At 37.6% G+C, this 12,048-nt stretch overlaps 1 protein-coding gene across 1 annotated transcript in view; it reads left to right on the top strand.

The window, feature by feature from the left end:
* Window positions 1-12,048, top strand: part of LOC127651146 (complement C3-like) — a 50,701-nt gene that overhangs the window by 21,621 nt on the left and 17,032 nt on the right. The window contains exons 23-32 of the mRNA XM_052136847.1: window positions 7,517-7,720; window positions 8,139-8,214; window positions 8,342-8,501; window positions 8,608-8,703; window positions 8,793-8,949; window positions 9,179-9,339; window positions 11,345-11,503; window positions 11,590-11,649; window positions 11,738-11,828; window positions 11,956-12,004. Coding sequence (XP_051992807.1) covers window positions 7,517-7,720; window positions 8,139-8,214; window positions 8,342-8,501; window positions 8,608-8,703; window positions 8,793-8,949; window positions 9,179-9,339; window positions 11,345-11,503; window positions 11,590-11,649; window positions 11,738-11,828; window positions 11,956-12,004 — 1,213 coding nt within the window. The remainder of the gene's footprint in view (window positions 1-7,516; window positions 7,721-8,138; window positions 8,215-8,341; window positions 8,502-8,607; window positions 8,704-8,792; window positions 8,950-9,178; window positions 9,340-11,344; window positions 11,504-11,589; window positions 11,650-11,737; window positions 11,829-11,955; window positions 12,005-12,048) is intronic.

Raw genomic sequence — 12,048 nt, 5'->3', positions numbered from 1 at the left:
TAGAGGAAATTACTCTTTTAATAAAATCACTCTTTTATAAAAAGGACTCGTGAAAGTTCTTTTTTATCTGCGCTGTCGAAGCGCCCAGGGGCAGGAATGCACAGCCGTGCAAACAGGAGAAAGCCGCTGTTATGTGCCGTAAGATCCAACAGCATGCAGCAGAGGAATACAGGAACTGGTGTGTAACTCGCAGCAATTGCAGACATGACCATCGGCTCAGAATAAATTTTCTGAATGAACTCCCGTATTTGCCCTGCTTAAATACCCGTATGTCCGGGGGCGGGATATGCAAATACCGGCTGCCAACTTCTCATTGATTTGGCCTTTTTTCATAGATCAGAAGTGTATATCGGCACTCAAGAGAGACCCCTAGTGTTGCTTCTCTGACACAACGTGGAGAGAGCGACAGAAGGGGAACCAAGTGCTCTCATTGTTTTTTTTTCCAACAATATCTATATTTTCAAACATAATAACATTACATAAACTCAGAAAACTCTTGCCCCACAACCCACAGAACTTTGTCCATCAGACTATCCAAAACATGACCTCATAACACCAATAACTAATACAAATGAATAACTAAAAACAAAGGAAACAAAAATGTACTATAAAATAATAAAACAAATGCTACATAAAAAATAAAAAATAAATAAATATATATATATATATATATATATATATATATATATATATATATATATATATATATATATATTTATTTATTTATTTATTTATTTTTATTTAATGGAGAGAATAAGTACAAAACCTACCATGCACAGTTCTCACCAGTGTGCAATACACATGAATTAGTAAACATTTTCCAAGTGAACTGCAGGTTACTTATGGATCGTCCCCAGACATCTCCACCACACGAGATAGGTCTTTATTACCAAGAAAGTTACTAAAGGGGCCCCAGATGTTATCAAAAATCGGTAACTTTCCTCTGATTGCATACGTGATCTTTTCTAAGGGCAGCGTTGCTATTAATTCTGAAAGCCATCTACCTATCCTTGGTCTAGCCACCTCTTTCCAGGAAGTAGCAATAACTCTTTTGGCCAGCAACAAACCTATATCTAAAAATATTCTATGCTTCTTTCTTATGCTACAGTTAGCTGGATAGATACCCAATAGAAACATTTTGGGATCTAAATGTAATTTTATCTCTAAAATTTCCTCAATACACTGTTTCACTTCTCCCCAAAATTATTTTATTTGAAAACATTGCCACAAACAATGGAAGATTGTGCCCTTCTCCTTGTCTCATTTTATGCAAACATCCGGTATGTCGTTATTAAATTTGTTAAGTTTAACTGGGGTCATATAAGAACGCATTAACCAGTTGTACTGCAAAAGTTTTAAACGTGAGTTCACAGTTTGTCTTTGTGCCTTGATACACGCCCTTTCCCACTCCTCAATGGAGATATTCTCCTGTAGGTCCTCTCTCCAGGACTCAAGTTTATGTACTGATGATTCTGAGGATTCACCAACCAGTTCATTATATATTTTGGAAATCACGCCCCCTCCCTGGCAGTCCCTCACCATCATTTCTTCGAACTTTGATAAGCTAGGAATGGACAAGGACTGATTTTGTTGAGTTCTAATAAAATCTCTCGGTTGTAAATATCTGAAAAACTGGCTGCGCGCTATGTCATGCTTGACAACAATTTCGTCAAAAGACATCAGATGTGTACCGTCAGGGCTATAAAGATCTCCTATTTTTTGTAACCCCTGATCAGCCCAAATTTTAAACCCTCCCTCACCCTCTCCTGGGGGGAAGAGATCATTTCCCCATATCGGACTAAATACTGAGAGCGAGTCAGCTACTTGGAGAAATGTCTTGACCTGTTGCCACACGCTAATCATATTTTTAACCATAGGGTTCTTGGTGGTATTTTTAAGTTTCTTAAATTTAGCTGAGTACAAGTAAATGGGCAAAGGCAACTTCAATGTATCGCCTTCCATTTCTCTCCAAAGTGGCACATTCTCCTCAGAATAGTAGAACATCATTGTTCTTAGTTGCGCCGCCCAGTAGTACCATAGTGGATTTGGGCATTTAAGCCCACCTCTGTCATAAGGCAAGTACAACAATGAAAGGCGCTGTCTGGAGCGTCTATTGTTCCATAGAAACTTAATGAAAAGTGTCTTCAGCTGAGAAAATAAGTTGCTTGGTGGAGGCAAAGGCAAACTTTGAAACAAATACAACAGCATAAGTAGTACATTCATTTTGAGAGTATTTATCTTCCCCATTAACAACACTGGTAAAGCAGCCCATCTATCTAAAGAAGTTGAAATCCCTTGCATAACTGGTCTATAATTACTTTCTATGATATTGTTAAGCAATGGGACAATTTGAATGCCTAAATAAGGGAAGCAATTGACGACCTTAAATTGTGATACTACATTAGGTGGATTTTCCCTGTCTACTTGGTTTAATAATATAATGGATGTTTTAGACTTATTAATCTTATAACCTGAGATCTTGCTGAACTTCCCAATCAAATCTAGCAAAGCCGGGATGGATTTGTTAGTATTTTTGAGAAAAACAATTATGTCGTCTGCATATAAAGCTAAACGATGCTCCGTCCGTCCTATAGTTATTCCAGAAATGCTATCATTTGACCTCACTGCAATTGCAAGGGGTTCAATTGCCATAATGAACAGCAATGGAGACAAAGGGTCCCCTTGTCTACACCCTCTCTTTATTTTTATAATTTTTGAAATATTACTGTTAGTTAAAATTTGTGCATATGGTTCCTTATAAAGTAATCTTTTCCAATTACAAAACGTCTCCCCTAAACCAAAGCGAGCCAAAACCTCGAACAAATAAGACCATTCCACTCTGTCAAATGCTTTTTCAGCATCGAGTGACAGCAAAGCAGTATCTGGGGCCTCCTTCTGATGGTAAAGAATATTTAAGATCCTTCTGACATTATGGAAGCCTTGTCTGCCACGAATAAACCCGTTCTGGTCCCTCCCAATTATTGTAGTTATTATGTCTTTGATTCTTTTTGCTAAAATCTTACAAAGTATTTTCAAATCTGCATTTAGCAGGCTAATAGGTCTCCAGTTTTCACATTTGTTAGTTGGTTTACCTGCCTTCGGGAGCAGAGTAATTAATGCTCCTCTTAACAATGACGGCAAGGTACCATTTCAGAGTTAATTTATTTTTACATTTTTTATAGATTTCAATTGGGAGACCATCAGGTCCGGGAGTTTTCCCTGCTTTAATGCTGTCAATTGCTAAAGAAATTTCCTCTACAGTGATATCTTTTCCCAAATTTGCCTTAAGAATTTCTGGTATCTTGGGTATATTTATACTATTTAAAAATGCTTTAAGTTCAGAATTGTCATTAATCATTTCGGAACTATAAAGACCCTCATGAAATGTCTTGAAGGTTTCATTAATCTCTGTTGGATCTACAATGGGTTCTCCTTGATCGCTCAGCAGTGAGATTATAACTTTTTCGCTCTGTAGCTGCTTAAGACGCCAAGCAAGAACTTTCCCAGGTTTTTCACCTTGATCGTAGAAAGATTGCTTAAGTCGCAACAGACTGGCCACCGCTCTTGATGCAGATAATTCGTTATATTGTGTTCTAAGCAGCAATAGCTTTTGATTAGATTCTGTTGACCTTGTTTGATAATATTCATTTTCCATTTTCGTTATATTTGTCTCCAAATTTTTTGCCTTTTCAAAAGTCGATCTAGCTTTAGAGCTTGTGATGCTAATTATTTGACCTCTAATATAAGCCTTAAAGGCCTCCCATCTTGTACTTGCTGAAGTTTCTGTTGTATTAGTTTCAAAATAGAACCCGATTTGTTCATCCAGAAAAGAGACAAAGCCGGGGTCAGTCAGCCACTTTTGTCTGCAACGCCAAATCCTAGCATCTTTAACTAGCTTTGAGTCTTGATATACCGATGAATTGGGAGCATGATCTGAAATTAGGATAGCATCATAAGTACATTCCTTGATTTTGTGCCTTAACTCTGCAGATATCAAGAAGAAATCAATTCTTGAATAGGACTTGTGTGTACCGGAGTAACACGAAAACTTTAAATCGTCAGGATTTTCTTCCCTCCAGATATCTATTAGGTTCAATTCTTTCATAAAGTGATATATAGTTACCCTGCTACGACTGTGAGAATCTACAGCTCCAGAGCTCCTATCCTTTGCCGGATCTAATGCACAATTAAAATCGCCCGCCACCACACATTTACCAGGAAGATTGGATAAAATAAGAAAAAAGTTTTGAAAAAAGTTGGGATCATCTATATTTGGTGCATAGATGTTCGCCAAGATAATTTGCTCTTTTAGTATAATTCCTTGAATAATAAGGTGTCGTCCAAATTTGTCGTTGATAACCTTATTCACCTGGAATGGTATTGACTCATGCACTAAAATAGTGACACCCCTAGCCTGAGAGTTAAACGATGCAGAAAAAACCTTGCCTCTCCATCTCCTCCTGATTCTCAAATCCTCGTTGTACATCAGGTGTGTTTCTTGAAGTAATACTACTGATGAACACTATACTCAGCCCAACACCCATATTCAGGACACTTAGCCTGAAACCCTCCCCTTATAATCTTAAGACTTCCAGATAGCTGTTAACTGTTAACCTGTGGTTAAAACAGTATCACTGAGCTAGAAGAAGATACACAACTAATAACATCAATCTTACGCTCCATGCTACCATAATTGAACATTACAAATTTCTTTCGTAAACCTCCTTTTACCATGAACTAAATCGAATTTCACTCTGTGAAGGCACCATATTGTTCTAAGAGAATCCAAACCCAAAAGAAATACGGTAGTATAATCATAATTACCTTAAAATTGAATAAGAGATACATTTTACCTCTTAATATTGTTTATAAAGAGGAGAAAAAATAAATAAAAAGGAAATACCTAAAGCGCTTAGACTTAAAGTGCACAGAGAAAGGAGAGAAACATAACTTAACAGTAACTATAAACTCTAAGAAAAAGCCTTCAACATACTAAACAAAGATATATATTTAACCATGTAGTTTGTGTTAGCTCGGCTCAGTCATGAACCATTAATTTCACGTCTTCTGATACCTTCTACTTTGTAAACCGCGACATTCCAAGTCGATTACTCATAATTCAGTCCGGTCCCCCTTCTGACCTGATCCGTTTGATGAAGTCCTCCGCCTCGACATGGTTATTAAAGATATGAGGCCGTTCTTTATAAGTCACCAGCAGTCGGGCAGGAGGGATGATGCCATATCAGAGACCCATTAAACGGAGCTGCCGTCTCACCTCGTCAAACTGCTTTTGCTTCTTGTGAACACCTGCCGCCACGTCTTAGTAAAATCTCACTGTATGGTTCTTGTAACGCACCTCTCTTTTTGTTTTGGCTGCTTTCGTCACCAGTTCTTTATCCCTGAAGTCCAAAAACTTCATTATCAACGTTCGGGGTGAGGGGTTATTGTGTGTTCCTGGTCCGATTCTATGAGCCCTCTCCACTGTTAGTTTGGTGCGCCCCAACGGCAGTTACAGTGTGTCCGGTAGCCAGCTCTCCAAAAAGGCACACGCGTCGTCCCCCTCCGCTCCCTCAGGCAAATTGACCAGCCTCAGATTGGAGCGCCTTGATCTCGTCTCCAGGTCCAGAAGTTTTCCCTCCATGTCCTTGTTTTTATTTTCTAGGACACAAACTTTTGTTTGGAGCGAGGTGACGTTATCTTCAGTTGTCGAAATCCTTGTTTCTGCCTCGGTGACACGCTCTGCACAGTCAGTGATATCTTTCCTGACACTTTCAATCGCGGACAATATGCCATCAAACTTGGTGGAAAACTCCGTTTTCATGTCGTTTATAGCAGTCAGAATGGAAGCTGCCATATGACCGGACCCTCCCTCCTCCGTATCATTACTTTTGTCCGACGATTTTTCCTCAGGAGTCGAGCTAGCCTCGTCGGAGTCCATGGCTTCGAGGTTAGCCGCGGATTTCTTGCTAACGTTAACGTTAGCACTCGTAAAGTCAGATAATTTAGCTTGAAGGGTTTTATTCCGCCCCTGACCGACTTTCTTCTGTGACAACGGCATTACCCTTAGTTTATCTATAAATATGGAGGTTTTGTACCCGTTCCAAACCAATATTTAAGAAGGAATTAGTCAACAGGGTAGAGGAGCAGATTAACGTGCGTTCACTCAGCTCGTCGCCATACCGCCTCTCATTGTTTTTTAACTAAAGCCTTGAATCAATACTTTTATGACTATTTTATATAAATGTATCTCTGAAGGGAACTGACTGTCTTCATTAAAGTTTCGATGGCATTTACTTTTCATCTAACCTCCGTTTAATGCAGGGGTCGGGAAACTTTTTTCACATAGGAGCCAATTTTATTCAAAAGAGTCCTACCACAAACAAATAATTTACTATTTTCAAAAACAATGTTTTTCAATCAAATAAAATGATTATTTTGCCCACAGACTACTCAAAAACAAACAAATATGCAAACATTAATATGTAACACGTTGCAATATGGAATTGAGTACATGTGTTTGTGCGATCTCCATAAAATTACTTTTACAGTTGTTCATGAATAATTAAACTTTGCTTTTGGGCTGGTGATATGTAAAAAATATTTTAATGATAATCGCATTTAGAATATTGCGATATCCGATTATATGGTGAATATTTTTTCAAAGCTTTCTTGAGGTAATATTTGTAATCTTGTTAAAACTGATTTCATAAATTGGTATCGAAAAAAGTATCTTTTAGGAACCGGTATCAGAGTCAAGATATCGGTATTGAATATTGAATATGTTTGAGCAATACCCAGCCCTATGGGTCGGTGAATGCTAGACACCCAGCGAGCCACTTGATATTTAACAAAGAGCCACTTGTGGCTTGCGATCTATAGGTTCCCGACCCCTGGTATAATGCCTAATAAAGTATTGTTTATAAGTGCAGGGCTGCTTTGTGTACAGGCGTTACCTGGGTAACAGCTATATTTCTGCTGCACCTCTATTTATTTTAGTACTGTAGCTTGACTCGACTTGATTTGCTTGATTTGTCTACACTGCACTTGAGACTTGATGGTTAAGAATTGAGACTTGCTTGTGACTTGAACATGTGTGACATGCTCCCACCTGTGATAAATACCAGCATTAGCTGAGTTCGTTCATGTGTAATCAAAATGGACATTACAACGGAAATGTACCCAACAGAATTGGAATTAAATGGAATTGAAATCAAATTGTGAGCTTGTGGATCAGATCTGAATGGGGAAATCTGCATCCATGCTCGGCCCTCTGTGTTTGCACTGAAAAGAATGACAGTCACTAGCGCACGGTGTGACACATGTTTAGCATATATTGCATTTACATTATGGTTTTGCATTTGTGTTCAGAAATGTTTGCTTGTTTTGTTTTAAGGAGAGGTGAATTCTATACATCCATTTACATGTACACTGCCTCAATGAAAAATGTTGTAATATTTGTTCAATGATAATAAAGGAACTGAACTGAAATCATTGCATCACTCTTTCATGCCTCCAGGTGAAGAAATCACACAGACAGTTGAGCAGGCCATCAGTGGAGATTTCATGGGTCGGTTTATCATCCAGCCCAGAGGCTCTGGAGAGCAGAACATGATCTATATGACACTACCTCTCATTGCCACTCATTACCTGGACAGCACCAATCAGTGGGATGCTGTTGGCATGCACCGCCGTGATGAAGCCATTAAACACATCAACACAGGTCAGCAGAATACAATAAATTAAAAAGATAGTTCAGCCAAAAATGACAATTCAGTCATTATTTACTCACCATTACTGGATGTTGTTCCAACCCCAGATGGCTTCTGTGGAACACAAAAGTAGATGTTGTGCAGGATGTGAGTCACCGTTCACTTTCATTGCATCTTTTTCTCTACAACGACAATGAATGGTGACTTATACTGTCATTCTGCCTAAAATGTCCTTTTGTGTTCCACGGAAAAAATTCATTTGGGTTTGGAACAACGTCAGGTTGAGCAAATGATGACAGGACTTTCATTTTTGAGTGAACTATTCCTGTAAGATAAAGAATCAGAAGTGGGATTCAAATAAAATCAAAAGCATTTTCAACGAAACAGAATGGGCCTAAACTTTTATGGGGTTATTATTTTTTGGTTTAGGTTATCTAGGGGAGCTGGCCTACCGTAAACCAGATGGCTCATACGCTACCTTTATACACAGACCAAGCAGCACGTGGTAAAATGTTTTTCATTTCAATAAATGCTTTTGAGAAATAAGCCTTCTGCTGTTTATGACCATTTTCTCCCATTATGCATATGTAACATTAACAGGCTTTTGTTTCTGTTTTGTGTGTCTGTTAAAGGCTAACAGCATATGTGGCAAAAGTGTTTGCTATGGCTAATAACCTCATTACTATAAATGAGAATGTGATCTGCAGCACTCTCCAGTGGCTGGTTCTCAATAAACAACTGCCAGATGGCTCCTTTAAAGAAGAAGCACCTGTAGTTCATGGAGAGATGGTCGTAAGTTGAATTTTGCTGTGATTAGCCACTTTAACACACAAAACAAGTAAAATAAACAACACTGTCTGATGGTCTTTTGTGACAGTGTGTTGATTTGTGCTTTTAGGGTGATGTACGGGGTAATGATGCTGATGCATCTCTCACTGCATTTGTCCTGATTGCCATGCAAGAGGGCGTCAAGATTTGTGCCCAATCAGATGGTGTAAGTAACAGGAGTTAGCATGTTGTCCTGCTACTGTTTGCACTGATCTCTCACTCTTGGTTTTAACCTCACTTACGCACACTTTATAGAGTCTTCATGACAGTATGAGGAAGGCAGTCGACTATTTGGAAGCCAGACTTCCAAAAATGACCAATCCTTATGCTGTTGCGATGACGTCCTACGCCATGGCCAATGCGGACAAACTCAATAAAGACCTGCTGATGAAGCATTCCACCAAAATGGAAGGTGAGTAGCATCACAACCAGATCCATAAAGACAGAATGTTTTATACATCATGAAGCAATTCAATGAGTTTGGCAATAAGTGATCATTATGGAAGAGAAGGCTTTCCTAGTTCTAGCCTGAAAGCCATTTTGTGTTCAGAAATCATTAGTAATCTTCACAGTAATGGTATGAATAGAGAATGAAAAAGCGACACCATCTTGTATGTATTGTTATTGTGTCTCTTAAACAGAAGGAACTGCTTGGAACACCAATCAAAAACATCACTCTCTAGAAGCTACAGCCTATGCAGTGCTCGCACTCGTAAGGGCAAGAGATTATGACAAAGCTGGAGAGGCCGTGCACTGGCTGGCCAGACAACAGGCTCAGTATGGTGCAAGTGGAACCACACAGGTACAGTAACAAATTGTCATTTGAGTTTGATAGATATGGATCAGCTCCTACTCTAAACCATGGCTTTTTCAAGCCAACATAAATAGGCAAACACATTTATATTTAAAGGAATAGTTTAGCCAAAAGTTACAATTCTGTAAAATTTTGAAGAATATACTGTCTGCTCTTTTCTATATAATGAAACTGAATGAGGACTGTGACTCAATATTCAAAATGACAAAAAAGGCACCATTCAAGTATCATAAAGTGTTCCAACAACTTGTGCAAGTCTTCTGAAGCCATAAGACTGTGAGCTTTGTGTGAAAAACCGAGCAAAATTGAAGTAGCTGTTTACTGAAAATCTTGAAATCCACCATGAGAGTTCATGCAAGTAGCAACGAGGTCCGATTTGTGAATGATTCATTCTTTTGAGTCAAATAATCATTATGATCTACAAAACTAAATTATTTGTTCATTAATTGGACTGATCCATTTCTACACTGTAAACCCTAATATTGTCTTAAACATGACTTGAAATGTTACATTTTGAGCTCATAACTCTTAACCTTGAATTTATTTATCCTAGAAATATATAATACACAATTAAACTATGTGGAATACCCAGAATTCCTTGCACTTGAATTACTGAATTGTTTCTTTGGTCAAAGAAAATTTATGGTGGCATTTACATTTTTAGCTCTTTTATAGCATAATTTATGTTGTTTTGTTGCAAATAGATGTTTCTTGTGACGTCACCTTAAGGGTGATTTGTGCCCTCTTTGGTCAAGTTGGACCCTGTTAGCTCTATTTCACCTTACCTTGTGCATGAGCACCTGAAGTACATGTATATCAGTGGGGAATTAAGATTATTTAATGATTGATTAAATCGGTTATCATCTTCTTTTTTAAGCTGTTATTGTATGATGTAAATGTAAGTAATACTTTACAATGAGGTTCTATTCGTTAACATTAGTTAACTACATTACTCAACATTACCTAAAAATGAACAATAATTTTACAGCATTTTTAAAATCAAATGTTGCATGAATTAACATAAGTTAATGTACTATGAACTAATATTAATTAACAATGAACAATTGTATTTTTTATTAACTAAAATGAACAAAGATTTATAAATTCTGTAATAATACTATATTGATCATTGTTAGATCATGATACCGAATGCATGAACTAATGTTAACGAATGGAAACTTATTTTGTGTTACCAAAATTATCAATTAGAAACAGCAATATTTAAATCTGAGTTCAGTCTAGTTGCATCTAGTTACATTCATTTAAGCAGTTTAGATAATTCTACATGAACACAAAGTAAAGTGAACATAATGACCCAAGTTTTGGAGATGCCGCTACTCAAATTCAATTATGGGAACAAGTTTAAACAATCAATTGAGTAAAGTCAGCTTAAGTTTTTAGAGTTGAACTGACTTACTTTAGTGGACGGACAGACTGATAGATGGAGTTTGAAATAACGAGCATTCCGTTGTCCCGTTTAAACATTCTGTCAATGTAAGTTTATGTAATTTTACCTTTTGCAAAAACCGCAAGTGTGATCAGTTCGAAAACACAGGGCCAGCTATTCCAGAACATTCTGAAGGTCTGTGCCAAATTTGGTGGATGTAGCTTGAAAGCTACATGTTTGTCAAATAACTGTATGTTGGCTTCAAAAAGCCAACATAATAATGACTGAAATTTTGGTCTGTTCCTCACAGAAAAAAGTTAGTATATAACTTGTGAAGACAGATGGACCACTTTTGTAATACTTTTATGCTGCTTTTTATTTTGGCTGTACTTTTTCTTGAAAGTTTCACTTTCATTATATGGTGAGGATATACTGTAGGGGTACTTTTATTCTACCTTAGAAAGAATGATGGGTTTGGAATGACATGAGGGTGAGTAAATGACATCATTATCATTTGAGCGTGAACTATCCCTTAAAATGTTACAAAATGAAAAGCATAATCAGTTGAATTAATAAGCCAACATTTTACGCACCCTTCTCTTCTAGGCAACCATCATGGTGTTCCAGGCAGTGGCTGAATACCGCACACAGGTGAAGAACCAACAGAATTTTGATCTGGACGTTGAGCTGTCTGTTGCAGGAAGAAGCAAACCAGTCAAATGGAGTTTCAGAAAGGATACTATGCATGTCACAAGATCAGACAAGGTGAGGAGACAGATAAAGGAAATGAATAATGTTCATACTGTATCATGCATGCATCATGCTGATATCTGTCTATGTTCACTCAACAGGTCCAGATGAAAAATATCTTCAATGTAACTGCTAAAGGAACTGGAACAGCCACTCTATCCGTGAGTGTTCATTTACACAGTAGTCAAGAGCAAGATTCTTTTAAAAAATGTTGAAACATCTAACCCAAGTGTATTTTGTTTATTTCAGGTGTTTACCCTGTACTATGCCAAGCCTGTTGTGAAGGAGGCTGACTGTAAACATTTCGATCTAAGTGTCGCAATGAATCCAGAACACAATGGTAGGACTGACAGAGAATTGTTGTGCTTTCTGAAACTCTTTCCATAATTTTAGTCCTAAACCAAAACCCCCAGTGTACCTCTTTATTCATTGCTTATTCTCTTTTCTAATGTGTTTTTTCTCTTCAGCAAAATACCAAGGAGCCATTGAAAGTTACAAACTTACTGTTAAAGTCCTGTAAGTAAACAAATAAATATATATATATACAAACACACACACAC

Source organism: Xyrauchen texanus, chromosome 11 (genome assembly GCF_025860055.1).
Source record: "Xyrauchen texanus isolate HMW12.3.18 chromosome 11, RBS_HiC_50CHRs, whole genome shotgun sequence".
NCBI lineage: Eukaryota > Metazoa > Chordata > Actinopteri > Cypriniformes > Catostomidae > Xyrauchen > Xyrauchen texanus.
The sequence above is the reverse complement of the archived record's forward strand: the minus strand, read 5'-3'. Positions and strand labels throughout refer to the sequence as shown.